At 44.7% G+C, this 14,594-nt stretch overlaps 1 protein-coding gene across 1 annotated transcript in view; it reads left to right on the top strand.

The window, feature by feature from the left end:
- Positions 1-14,594, top strand: part of MEGF9 (multiple EGF like domains 9) — an 81,074-nt gene that overhangs the window by 56,668 nt on the left and 9,812 nt on the right. Inside the window, exons 3-5 of the mRNA XM_073314811.1 lie at positions 7,887-8,026; positions 12,548-12,691; positions 14,210-14,482. Coding sequence (XP_073170912.1) covers positions 7,887-8,026; positions 12,548-12,691; positions 14,210-14,482 — 557 coding nt within the window. The remainder of the gene's footprint in view (positions 1-7,886; positions 8,027-12,547; positions 12,692-14,209; positions 14,483-14,594) is intronic.

Raw genomic sequence — 14,594 nt, 5'->3', positions numbered from 1 at the left:
GTTTATATGAGCCCTGAAACGGGGTCCTTGGCCTGGGTCACCCCTCCTTTGGAACAAAGTCTTTTTTGTTCTGTCTCTGTACAGCGCCTGCCTCAATGGGGTCCTGATTCATGAGTGCAGGTTCTGCGTGCTATGATAATACAAACAATATCCACCTTGGATGGCCCCTTCTATGGAATCTCCGCCAGAATCATTCTGTTATGAGATAACTGTGCAATGGGGAGTGATTCTATCCCAAAGGCTCCTGCAATCTCCTAGGATCTTCTCCACTGGCTCGGGGCCACTGTGCTGCATCTCCCTGACCCTGGGAGAAGTACTGTCATTGCTCTCCCCAGCCACTGATGCTCCTAGGATCCCCATTAATAGCATGGAGGAGTTAAGACAGTCCAGGCTGCAGTATCTCCGCTGTCTTATCCATGGGGCTTGTAGAGCACAATGCCTGTGCCCTAGGCCCTCCTCTCTGCAGCCATGACCCAGGGAGGGGGTGACCAGTGCCCGGGGCGGGGGAGATGGCACTGTGGAAGCGGTACTTTTGGCCAGACGATCTGGCCCTTTGACATTTATAAAATGCCCTTTCATAGCTGTTAAGTATTCCGTCTCCGGCGATGGATTCCATATACATACATTTTGTCCACTGGCACAAAGCAAGGAATGTTTCACACAATGACCCAATGTTTGCTACAATAAAGCCGTCCTTCTTCCCCCTTCCACAAAAGGAGCCCTCAGTGGGCTTGCATAATGGGCTTCTTTGGCATGTGAATCGCACACAGAAGGTGTTATTAAATTAGCACCGGGGAGAAAGTGTTGGGCTTCCAACGGCTGTAGTGGAACCAGAGGAGCAAGGAGATGAAAGTGAGCCATGTGCTAATGGCTTCTCTGTTCTTCTTTTCCCCATCTGTTAATACCCAAATCAATTAACCTGAAAATCAACCGACAAGTTGTGATGGTTGTGTTAGGGCTCAGTATGCTCACGGCAAGTACTAATGGTGATGTTCCGCCATGAAAATGTCCCATACAAATTAGTAGGAGAATGATAACTCTGCTGGAGTTGGGTGTAGCATTGTTTTAGCTGGGTTGGTCCCTGGATAAGGTGGTGAGGTCATATCTTTTTATTGGACCATCTTCTGTTGGCAAGAGAGACAAGCTTTCAAGCTTACACAGATCTAAAGAGCTCTGTGCAGCTTGAAAACTTCTCTTTCACCAGCAGAAGTTGGTCCAATAACAGATATTAGCTCACCCACCTTGTCTTTAACTTTTCTGTAGGCAGTTTAAACTGTCCTAGAAAAGGGAATAGAAAATGTTACCCCTGCTCTTGAATGCTATCAAATTTATTTTTTTAAAGCCCTATAGAAAGGGATTTCACGGGGATTCCCCACGTGTAAAGAAGACCCAAACTATTACAACTCGTGATTGATTTTCTGTATTCCACAGCACTGTGCTGTATGAACAGCTGCTTAGGACATGTTCATGCCTCCCCTCATCTATCTTGGGCTCATTACAGCCTGAAGGCCCTTTTGATTAGGGAAACTCTCCCATTGACAGCAGCAGGAGTCTCATCAAGGTTCATTGTGCTGCACAATGTATGGATCACAGTGTGACATACCTGTATGTCTACACTGGAGTTGGAGACGTAATTTCCAGCTGGGTCACATGTACCGCGCCAGTCTGATGGAGCTAGTATGCTAAGAACCACAGTGTAGCTGCAGTGGTGTAAGTGATAGGATGGGTTGGCCGCCCCAAGTTTCGGATGGGATCATATTCGGGGCAGCTAACTCACCCCACTGCGCATGCTGCCATGGCTACACTTCTATTTTTAGTGTGCTGGCTTGATCAGACCTAGTGTGGGTATGTCTGCCCCAGCTGGCAGTTACACCTCTAGCTCCAGTATAGTTATACTCAGTGTCACATCTCAGCCAGCCCGATGTTTTAAGATTATTTTTCCTAACAAGCCCTTAGCTCCCCATGCAGCTCTCTGCTGTGTGTTGCAGAGGATAGCACATTGCACAAACCACAAGATGAGGGAGATTGTGGTGGTGGCGGCGGCGACAGTAGCTGATCAGAAGGATCTCCATTCCCCTCAGCATACAGGTGCTCTGCAGCTTCAGGACATGGCGTGGGGTAGGACCAGGGGAAGGAGAAGAGGCATCAGCTGTTTCCTGTAGTATGCTCCCTGTGTGTCCAGGAAGGTTTCCAAGTAGCCAGCTGACAGCCAGAAAAGTTGTTCTGGGTGGTTGCCCAGCCACCCCTCGGCCCCTGTGACTTCACCCTCCAGTGCTGTCAACAAAGGGATTGTGTGGTTGCCATTACCAGTGTGGGCCACGTAGCAACCCAGCTCCTGAATGGAATGATTTGGCCCAGGGGACTGTTAAAAGACCCTCAGATGCTTCTGCTCTCTCTAAGTGCCTGAGCCCCTGTCATTGATTAAAAGGGGTGGGTGGGTGAGGGGCATCCCTGCCCCCCAAGGAATGATTCGGGGGCAACTCTGCAGAGGTGTGGGGTTTCCTGTATCCCATATGGCCATTCCCCCTGGGGACTAGAATGCAGCCCTGGTGAATGGAAACCAAATCAAATCAGGTTTTACAGGCCCATCTGGTTCTGGTGTGGGATTCTCTTTTCTCCAAGTGTTTTATCTCATTTACATCTGTCTCCCCCCCCCCCCCCCCCCGCTGGCAATTGCCCCACAGGCATTCCACTCCTTTATCTGTCCAGGTTGTCTGAGAACAGTGTCCACACACAGTAATATTTCCGTGCTCCTCTCCTTCCAACTCGTGCTGTTTCCTTCATGCTAGCCCTGGTGGACCAGGTTCTTGGTGATGTAGCCTGTGGAGTGTTCCCAAGCCATATTCTTCAGCAGCGGTTAGGGTCCTGATTATGTGCCACTCCCGTTCTCCGTCAAGGTGACTCCATTTACATCTCTGTGCTCTGCTAGCATGCAATGCCATGGCGTATCAGCCCCAGACTTTTTAAACCTCTGCCATGCTCACACGGTGTTAGAGACCCAAATTGGGCTGGTAAATGCTCTTGTGCCCTGCAATGGCAAGAATTGTTTTGAATCACTAGGTGGTGTCCGGCTTGAATGCACTATAAAATCCATGCACCCTGTATAAAGTATGTACTGTCACAGATCCAAATAAAGTCCCAGGTGGGCAGCCACCCTTTGGCACCAGAAATCAAGATTTTCCAACAGGGCCCTCCACTGCATGAACGCCAAGCGCTAAAAACTTTTTGGCTTCCACATGGTTAATCATTGGAAATAGTAACCAAGCAATTTGTGTTGCTGTGTCTTAATAGTCTCCCTCCCCAAAATATTCCTGGCTTGCACTCCAAATCCAATTCAGTTCTCACTCTTCAAGTATTAAACTGTGGGTCTTTTCTTTCAAGCCTTTGGATTTTTTATGGGCACAATTGCTCTGGTAACAGGGCTTTTTTGTGATTTCAGCGTGTTTATACCATTGACCTTTGCTTCGAAAAGTGTTCAGCAGTCTTCATTGGACTGGAGCTCTGAAAGGCAGTGTTGTAAGGGCTTTATCCTATAGAAGCAGTGACCACAGGCAACGCTTTATATTTGCTGAGTGATTTAATCTTACGCATGCAAGACTTGGCTCCAGGCCATGTGTAACGTGGAGAAAAGTCCTCCTAGAGGAGCACTGATACCAAACTTTCCAAAACTTTTTAAAAATAACTTCCTATCCTGTTATTTTTAATCTAACAAGTAAAATCCATGGGTGTTGTCCCAAGAACACTACATTTAAGAACAGAGGAGTCCTAGGAAAGAAACTTTGTTTAAAATGAAGCAGGAGTCTGGCTGGAAAGAGGTTGCTGGGGAGGAGAGTCCTGTTAAAATAAATGTCTGGTCAATATAAAGGTGAGAAAATAATAGAGAACGCCCCAGAATCAAGGGAAACGAGCCCAGGAGGCTAAATTTGAAACCACTTTAGGAAATGATTCTGTAAACTCTTACTTGTAGGATTACTCACGTGAAGGACAGGGCTCTTAATTTGTACTCCATCTCTAAATACTGTCCGGAGTTAAACACGGTTAGAGTTCAGTTTGATATCAGCAATAGCAAGGGTGAACAACAGATGTGTTTTTCAGCTGAAATTGAAACGAGGCAGAGATAATCAGGAAAGCAGAGAGCTACAAGCGCCTGTTCTGACTGAGCTATGCCCTGTGCAGGAACAAGAGGGATGGGGACAAAATCACCTTTGCACTTACCCTATCTTTGAGCCTTTGGGCTGCTCTAATTTACCCCGGGCTGCTCTTGGCCACAAGGAACCATTTCAGAAACTGGGAGTAGCTCCAGTATTTCCCCTTTTCCTCTCACCATGAGGACAGGGGAGTGGGATAGACCAATTATGCTGGCTCTTTGCCACAAAGGGATTACCTCTACATCAAGGGAAATTCTCCAGGGGCCATATCTACCCAGTTTATGGCTTCTTTGCGCTGCTGGAGCAGCATAAAGGAGCCAGTTCTTCTTTGCATTATGGCTCCTTTATGCCACTCCAGCTGTGGCCACTGGGATTTAAGAAACCTAAAAACCATACTGCCAAAAGAAGAATTGCAAGGGACCATTCAAGATGGAAATGCATTCTGCACATCACCAGGGCTACATCTCAGCCATGTGTCTGCTGCTGCATCTCCCTGGTAGCCGAGTTCCTAGCGGTCCTCAGTGTATTGCAACTGACAGTCTCCGTGAGATAGGGAAGGCTGTCATCCCCATTTTATAGTTGGGGAAGTGAAGCCCAGAGAGATCAGGTGACTTGCCCAGAGTCACATAGGGAGATTGTGATGGAATTGAACACAGGGCTGCAAAGTCCCACACTAGCCCTCTTACCACAAGACCATCCTTCTTCTAGGGGAGCATGTGTGTGTGGGGGCAGGAGGGTTACTCTTCACCTGCACATAGGTACAACACAGCACAGACATGTTATCCCCCCCCAGCCTCCCTCAGGTCCCTAGTGCATTTGATGATCCGGTTCAAAATTGCTTTAAGCCCTCCCTCATCTTGCTCCAGTCCCCCTCACAGATCTAGTCTGTCTCCTCCCCCTCCGTTCATGCCTGCCCTAGTTTGCACTGGCCTCTTCTATCTCCCCCTTCCTGCAACTACTGCTGTTCTTGATGAGAGAGCCGCCTTCTGTCCATGCTGAATAGTTGTGGGGAGGGCAGAAGAGGCTATGATGTAGCCATGGTGGTGAGTACAGTGGACTTCCATCTTTGAATGGTCCCTTGCAATTCTTCTTTCTTTGGCAAGAGTCAGTATGGGAGGAATTCGGTTTCTTAAATCCCTCAAAATTGTAGCTTCCAACCACATTTGTGGTCAGACTCGTGCTCTATTTCCTTCAAGCTCAGCTGTATAAATAAACCTCCTGTAATCTTCTGCACACTGGACACAACGCCACTTGTTGCAATCATCTTGTTCTCAACTGATGCAAGACTGCAACTTGCCAAGACCATAAGTAGCTCCTTGTTTATGACAAGCTCAAACCAAAGGATGTTAAGAATACACCATAACTTTTGACACTAAAAGCTGCTGTTTCCTCTCCTCAGCTGTTTTTATGGCCATTTTTCTGTTTCATATAACAATTTTATCATAATACCAGAGAGATGAAGGCTATATAAGTATCTTTAAAATCTGTGTGTGTGTGTACACTTTGTGATGATAGAACCCAGGTGTTCTGACTCCTAGCTTTGTGCTTTAACCATCACTGCAAGCTTCCTCTCTGTTCTGTCTCAGATGAGTTCTATCTTATAGATCCAGTGTATTTCAGTCAGTTTGTACAATGAAGCTAGACTAGTTCATGAGCTCTCAACCAGGGAGATGCAACCATTCTGCACTGGTAGATGGGATGAGGTCCCAGCTAGAGGGGAACGGGAGTCCTGCTATGGCATAGGGTTAGAATGACAGGTCTAGTTGCTTTCACTTTTTGGCGCTATCTGTCTAATCAGTCTTGTTTTCTACAGAGCTGTTAGTTCCATCGCACTGTAGCTCCGTGCTGCAAATGCTGCAGGAGAAATGTTCAAATTCAAATGAAAAATGGTTTCCATTTGCTTTGGGTTTAAAACATCATGAAAAAATTTCAATTAACTTTAGGTTTTGTGAAACCCTGTTTTTATTGTCCAAGCTTTTTAAATTCTGCCTCTGCTGGCTGCAGTTCCTGATATGGCGTGGAGGCTAATGAAACATATTTCTTGCTCTTTTCTGTAATCAGTCCATTAAATGTGTCTGAAATTCATATTTTGAAAGTATTTCTTTGTTTAGCCTCTTGGGCTAGATTTGTGGGTTTTCCTTCTGTGTGTGTGTGTGTGGCTTTGGGTATTTCCTATTTTTGCCAAGCGAACTATCAAGAGAAATACTAATGTAGGTTAATTTTTTGAAATGGTGCTGTCCAAAACCACTGTAATCTACAGCATTTAATTAAAAACAACACATAAATAGTACATCCAGCCATTCTGGGTCTCAGCCTCTGTTAGTGTTAATCGGCTTTTCATAGACGTGGTTAGTTGTCTCTTCTTCCCCTACAAGAACTGTACAGAATAATTGACGTTTGTTTAGGATGCCACAGCAAATGCTGAATAAAAGGCAGGGAATTAAGAAGCATTGGAATGCATGTTATACATGGATATGTATATTTTGCCCTTCAATAGCTCCTTCCATATGGAAATCTCAGTGTCTTACATGCATGAATGGATTAATCCTTAGAACTCCCCTCCCCCGCACCCACATACACACGAGATAAGGCAGTATTATTGTCCCCATTTTACAGGTGGACAGATAAAGACCCACAGCTGTTCTGAAGCACCGTTGATTGGCTCTGTGATCTTTGGCAAGTCATTTCATCTCTGAAGTTTCCCATCTGTAAAATGGAGACATTTCTTATCCACAGTTGTGAAGTGCTTTGAGATTTTCAGGTGAAAGGTGCTACATAAATGCTCATTACTCCAAAGACTGTTGAATCATAGAATCATAGAATCATAGAATATCAGGGTTGGAAGGGACCCCAGAAGGTCATCTAGTCCAACCCAAAAGACTGGAAAGACTCCCATTGCCTTCTGTGGGCTTTGCAGCAGGCTCGGAGTGGCTGAGGTTGAAATAGAACCCATTTCTGGTCCCCATTCCAGTTCTGGCCCCTGGTACCATGCCATCATTGCTATAGATGGATGGGCTGGGTCCAGAGGAAATGACATTGCCTGTTTCTCAAGGAGAACCTTTTAAAAAGTTATGAAATATTGGGCTAGCTGGATATGGTGGGGAAATTTTTCTTCATTTTTAGTTTCTAGCCTGGATCAGAACTTCAAACACTGAAATATCCCTAATCTCACAAAATTTCCAGTCTGGTTTTGTACACTCAAAGAGGTTTGGAGAAGCTCTGGTTAAGCATCTGATTTTAGGGGGTCACCTATCTGAACCAAACTCAAACGCCGAACTGTCATCATCTTATTTCATTTGCTGCTACATCGCAGTAGTGCCCAAAATGCATTAGGTGCTTTCCAGTCACAGAAGAAGACAGTAAGTCAGTGAGAGAGCTCTTTCAAAGGGAGGGATGAGTCATTGAGTTGCTGTGCTCAGAAATGGACCATTATCCAACAATAAAGTGTGAACTGAAAGCTAATACAGGGTCAAATTCTGTGTGCAGTTACACCCACACAATGAACTCAATGAGGTAGTACAGGTGTTTTGAACTCCGGTGATGCTCCCTTATGTTTTATATTCCAGCAGTTACATTTCTGGTGAACATTTGCTGCGTGTGCATGACATTGTAAGAGGAACAGATTCCCCCTCGGGGAATGAGAGCATTGTGCCCGTGAGACTGAGAACAGAAGTTACTGAGTCGTCAAGTAGCACATGCAGATTTCTTTGTTTTTTTTGTTTTTTTTTTCCTTTGCAGCTTTGGAAAATGCCAGTGTAAAGTTGGGGTAACCGGCTTCAAGTGTGACCAGTGCTGCGATGGCTACTACTGGGTGAACCAAACCAGCTGTGAACCATGCCAGTGCAATAACTATTCCAACAGCTGCGATGTCTTAACAGGTACAATACTTCTGACTGCTTAGAGCCAAGTTCTCCTCTGTAACGTTGGTGGGGCTCCATTGACATCAGCGATGTTGCAGGGGTGAGTGAGTAGTGGTTTGGGCCCTTACCATCTAGGGTACATCTACATGGCAAGAAGAAACCCGCGGCACTGATTCTACAGACTCAGGCTTGCGTGGCTCGATTCTACAGTGCTACAAATAGCTGCGTAGACATTTGGGCCCCTCCCTCGGTTTCAGAGCTCAGGGTCCAGCCCAAGCCGGAACGTCTGCACAGCTATTTTTAGCTCCATAGCCCAAGTTCTATAGACGCGGGCTCTGAGACTTGCTGCTGTGGGTTTCTGCTTCCTGTGTAGATGTACCTGTAGTCAACTGTCCCCCGATTTCTGCCATTGTATTTAGAGTTTAAAGCCAGAAGGTACCACCAGATCATCTAATCTGACCTCCTGTGTAACACAGGCCACTAAATGTAACACAGGCCACTAAACCGGTTACCCGGTTACCACCTAGCCATCTGCACACCAAGACCAACAACCAGAATTAGAAGAAAGTATTACAGCCCTCAGAAGACTAATCTCTCCAGTCTCATCCCTTTTATTTGTATCTTTCATTTAATTGTACTTATGCATAGGGCATAACATTATCTACTTGCACCATAAACTGTCATTTTGGATCTGATCCTCTTCCCATTGAAGTTGGTGGGGGCTTTGCCATTCACTTTGACAGCAATATCGAGCCTTTATTATTATATCTAGGGCTCCAACTAGGAATCCAGGGCCCCATTGTTCTAGACCCTATAGAAACACATAACCAAAAGATGATCCCAACCTGAAAAAGCTTACTTTTTGCTGTACCTTCTATTCACCGAAGCATGTATTATTCAGATGTTGGCTGAATGCAGCCTGTATTGTCACAAATACCATTATGAGCACTTCAGAAACAGGGCATTCATATTTGTTTCTGTTTTTTATGAATTTGCCTCCTGTCCATTTTGTGTTGGCTTTCCTTGAACGTTGTGATCCATTTACAGACGTTTTCTGTGCTGAAAAAAGTAAATTGCCTTTCTGTGTCTCTTCATACCAGAAACCCAAAGAGAAACAATATCATGTGACTTAACGACCTATCCCAGCTCAGCAACAGAGCTCCAATTTTGAAATTCAAACTTATATTGATGAGCCACAGAGTAAAATAAAACTCACCAAAATTTTGTCTAGTGAGTTAGAAATAGGCAATGCATTCAAGAAGTTTGCAGCTTGTTTGCCAACAGCCTGTGAACAGAAAGACACAGAATTAATGGAATGAATTATTTGTTTGTAATTATTTGCTCGGTTCTAGTATTTATTACTACATTGTCTGCACATTTCTAACAAAGACACAGAATCAGTATCAACAGTCACAGAATTAACTCTCAGCACATAACACCATCACTGTAGAAGAACAAATTTAATGGGAAATCTAGCAGATATTAGAAATTTATTCTGTGTGGCCCTGATTCAGCAAAGCACTCACTCTTATACTTAATTTTAAGTATGTGATTAAGTCCCACTGAATTCATGGGACATAAGAACACGTTTCAAGTTAAGGTGTGCTGAAGTGCTTGGCTGAATCAGAGCCTTCATGTGTGTGTTTTAGCTCTTTGATATGAAATTACATACCAAAAAAAGAAAAACAAAAAGCCAGCTAAGCCCTTGATCTTGTGGTCAGTCTATGGAAGCAGAAACCTTTGCCATGAGTGTCAAAGATCCGTCTTTATAGATCAGATTGCAGAATTGAAGCCTAACCGTATTAATGTTAGTTTAATCTATGGTGGAACGTAGAAAGTTCCTATTCTTTCTTTACTTGTATTTCCTTTTCATTGTTGAAGCAGAAAAACGATAGTAAATTAGATCTGATTTCTAACAAGTAATGTATGCATTTAGCTCTCAATATGAACTAGAGATTGCCCTTTGTTTGACTTTTCCAGCTCTATATACAAGTGTGTATTCCTTGTCAATGTCAATGTTTCTATTGCATTAATACTGTGTTGTGGGCTCCCTCTCCTGGCTAACTGAAGACCTACATTGTTTTGACAAATCCCAGTTGGATAATGTAACGGAATTTCATATAAAAGATATTTTCTCACAGTATGTTGTATGGATATAGGTTCATTAGGTTTTAGTGTGTTAAAGAGAAAGTAGTTAGAGCAGGCAGACTGGACGTCAAGAATCCCGGGCATTATTCTTGCACATACTGCCTTGCACATACTGCCTTCACCTCTCTCGTGTCTGACTGTATTCATCTGTAAAATAAGTGTAACAACACCTATCTACCTGAGGAGCCACCGGGCTGAGTTAATGCTTGAAAGGAGCAATCAGAATGGAAACTGTTCTGAAATATTAATGCTTTCCACAGAGAAGAAAGTGATCCCTGGTCCAGAACCTTTAGGATGCTTTGTACGATTGAGTGACCTATTGGTCCATTGGCAACACAGCCAGTTGGAGTATGCAGAGGAAGATGCTTGCAACTCCTGCTGATGGGAAAGGATGTGGTCGTGAAATGGGGAGGTCTGCACAGAAAATGTATGCAGTTATTCCAGATTTAGGGCAGCATAACCAAGAGCAGAGTCTAATTCAAGTGCCGTAAAGCTGATGAGGCGAGACCACCTCTCGTAGTTGACTCTCCATGATTCATTCAACCCTTGGTCTCCATGGTGAGATTGCCAACAGAGGTTGCAATTAGGGGGTGGTGGTTTCCATCGTGTGGACATCTCTCCCACAGAGACCACCAGCTCATGTCATACAGGCCACTACACAAGAAGCAAATATTGACTGGAAGATTGAGTTATGGAACACTGCAAGCATCCTTAGTCACCAACAGCCTCCGCCATATGTGTGAATCAGCTGGTTCCAAAAAGCAATAACCAGCCAGTTATTCATTCTTCCATTAATCAAAGGATCAAATACTAGGACAAATTGTATTTGCTTGGAGACTCCCAGTCCCCAGGGTCACTGGTGCACCAGCAAAGAAAGACAGAGTAATGTAATGTACCTGGACTTGCATGGTGCTTGAACAGCCTTGATTGATGTTATAAGGAACTATATTTTGTTTAAGCTATAGTCTAAACATGAACCTGATGAGGATTTTATATGCCTGGTTGCTGTTGATACTAGCATTTTGTCCCCCCTAGAACACTGACAACTTAGCTCAGAGAGTGTTCACTCTGTAACTGCACTGCTCTGCGCCATCCTGGTTTGTGGAGAGGCTGCTTTTACCTTTCAGAGGCTTGTACTTGGGATTTAATTAAATAAGCTTCCCCTGGGTCACCTCCACCACTCAGTAAGACGCTTGTTGAAGCAGATGATGTTCCTGTTGATGGATGAGCTTTCGATAGGGACTGCATTTATATAGCTAGCAGGATTTGCTCCCTTTGTTCGCAGTAACATCAAATTGAATTTGACAAAGGGCTAGATCATGCCACAAGAGCAGAGCCTCTAGTAAGAGGCAGTGTGTTGCTTTGCTGTTCCAAGAGCACCCCAGAGAAGGAATTTTGTCTCAGGAACCCCTAATTCCTTCTCTGCTCCCCCACCCTTTCTCCAGGGAGTTAATAATTTGTTGCTGGCCTATACCAGCAGCAAATCCTCCCACACGGCCCTGGCTCAGCTCTGCTGGTCAGTGCTTTGGGAATGGAGCCAAACTCTAGGGGCTGCAGCCATCTGCTATAGACACAGGGAGAGTAGGTGCACAGCTCCTCTTCACCCCATACATTCAGACCCAAGATCCAGGTAACCTGCGTAGGGGGGTTCTTACTCCTCCTCATGTCCTCGTATGATTGCAGCCTGCATCGCATGCCAATCTCCGAAACTTGAGAGCAGTGCTATTGGCATTGGGAGTGAGCCTGGTGTCGGTGAATTTTGATTGACAGAGAGGCCAAAGACAGATGCAACATAGACTTTTCACGGAATTCTTTGGTTAACTTAAACAGTGACATTACAGTAATAGAACAAGTGTACAGCAGAAATCAAGAGAGCTGTCCTCGACATCCCCAGGGTGATCCTTACAGGGCCTTAACCCATCATTCGGACTGTTACAGCTATTTCAAAGGCACCAAAAATCACTGGGGCTACTCTTGTGAGTGAGGCTTGGCAGGCTGACGCCCTTACTCACCACGACTGAGACAGGCTAGGATATTTCTCCTGGAGGATGGTTTGATTTTAATTGCATGAATTTATTAGTATATGTAGACCTACATTTTACAAAAGTTTTGAGTGATTTTGGGTGCTTGTTTTTGACTGCCTAACTGGGGGGCGAGGTGGTCAGAAAGTATTGAGGTGCCCCAAATCAGATTTTCTGAATGTGTTTTAGGACTAGCGCCTAACAAAAGGGGCATCCAAAATCACTAGTTACTTGTGAACATTTAGGCTGTGCAATAAAGATCTCTGCGTGTGTGTGTGTCTCTCTCTCTCTAGATATTTAAAAATATCCTTGATAAAATGTTCTGCTGTTTCTAAATGAATCGTTTGTTGTTTTTGTTGATTTCTCTTAGGCACCTGTTTCAACTGCCAAGGAAATACAGAAGGAAGCCACTGTGAAAAATGTAAGGTGGGCTTCTTTAGAAGCATCTTCCCAAGCCACGAATGTAACCGCTGCCCGTGTTCAACAGTGGCATCTACCGGCAGTTGCCACATAAGTAAGGCTCTTTTTGTATGCTAGTGAAAGCAACTTCTTTCAATATATTTCATAGCTAAACCTTACTCTGGGCTGATTATCCTTGTGTGCCAGTTTGTAAGCTTTGCCTTTGAATCCCTCTTTCGTGGGACCTGGAGTGTATGATTGGAAGTGACACGTGACATTTAGGAGCGCAGTATTTACTGACCGTATTCTTGGAGTATTTAGGGTGCTTCTTGTGAGAGCAACAGTGTAGCAGAAACCATTGCAAAAATCTCCCTTGCTGCAGGCATTTGCTGTTACTTGTTACCGTGGTTACCCTCGTGGTTCCCACTGCTCGTTTTCATTGTCTTTATTGTTTTGCAGACAAAAAGACCTAGGTATGGTGGAGAGCTAGTCTGTTTTATCAGCAGTGATTGAAATTCACCCTTCTGCAGAAAGTTAGCAACAGGCCTGTACAACCCTTAATTCCCACTTAAGTGGAACTGAAGCAGTGCATAGGCAACACGCTGGCCCTTTGCACAGGGGTAAATTTCACCCAGTGTACACAGAAAATAGCCCTGCCCCAAATAATCTGGGCTCTTTGCTTGGCTGCAGGGCATGTGAAGATGTCTGTGCCTTACAGTTTTTGCAGTGTTGCTTTGAGCTCTTGTCATCTCATTACTAGAGAGATAGCAAAGGGGGGATGGGATGAAATTAATCGGGGGGGAAATTTAAGCTGCCGTCCCTGGCTGTGTAAGAGACTTCCCAGAGAAGAGAGACGGAAGCCCCGTTGCTTGGGATTTTCAAATTAATTTGCACAAAACATACCATTGGGATCAGTCCTGCACTAATGGGGAGATGGCCTAGAGTAGTTTTTCCCAAACTTAGTAGGTGGTTGGTCGCTTATTTGAAGACTGAATTTTTGTGACGCCCTTACATTTGCTATAAAAGCAAGAATAAGGAAATGTATTAATGATAACAAAGCTAGGCCTATGTCATTTGTGTGCTCTTTCAAGAGGTTGGTGGTGAATATTTGAGTTCTAAGGCAAATGGTGTGAGGGGGAGTAACCTTAGCTTTAGGTTGTAATAAAATTTTCTACGCACTGTGATTCCTTCCCCCCCACCCCTACTTCCCCAGGTCGAGATGATCTAAAAAGTTCTTGTCCATCCATAACTTCCATGATGCAGTCCCAGTCGGCCAGATGCTCCCTGCAATCCATCACTCAAGACAGAGGTGTCCCGAAGTAGTAGTAATCTCAGATTGGCTGGAAATATGCTAACTATGCTCTGTGACTGGGCACCAAGATCTAGAAACCTAAACATGTTTTTTTATTTTTATGGGGCAGCATAGATATACAGGGCTTAACACAGAAGTCTCTGCTGCAAAGCGCTTACATTTTAAAGGCTTGAGCGTTCATCTTTTACACAAGCAATCTCCCATTGACTTTAGAACCTGAGCGCAGATCAGTGTGATGCAGAGCAAACATGCAACTGGTACAAGGAACATTCTTTCATGGGGATCGTTCAGTGATATTTGTATGGGCTCTCTTTTTTTCAGAACCTGGTCAACACATCCCAACGTGTGACAGATGCAAAGCCGGATACACTGGCCCGAACTGCGACCAGTGTGACAATGGCTATTACAATTCCGACAGCATCTGCATTAGATGTAAATGTAACGGGAATGTAGACCCAGACCAGTCACCCAAGGTATGCAAGCCAGACACAGGGGAATGCATTGGCTGCCTCTACAACACGGCCGGGTTCCATTGCGAGGAGTGTCAGGAAGGTTATGTCAGAGACCCGGAGGGAGCCAATTGCACCAAGAAAGGTAAACCCTTCTCCTCGAATCGGTGTCCATGTTTCCTAACCAGATCAGACACACGCAAGCTGCCTGGGGTGTGGAAGGAATATTGGGTATATTTATTCCTGGAGGGATTTGC

This window comes from Lepidochelys kempii, chromosome 16 (assembly GCF_965140265.1).
Source record: "Lepidochelys kempii isolate rLepKem1 chromosome 16, rLepKem1.hap2, whole genome shotgun sequence".
NCBI classification, from domain to species: Eukaryota; Metazoa; Chordata; order Testudines; family Cheloniidae; genus Lepidochelys; species Lepidochelys kempii.
The sequence above is the reverse complement of the archived record's forward strand: the minus strand, read 5'-3'. Positions and strand labels throughout refer to the sequence as shown.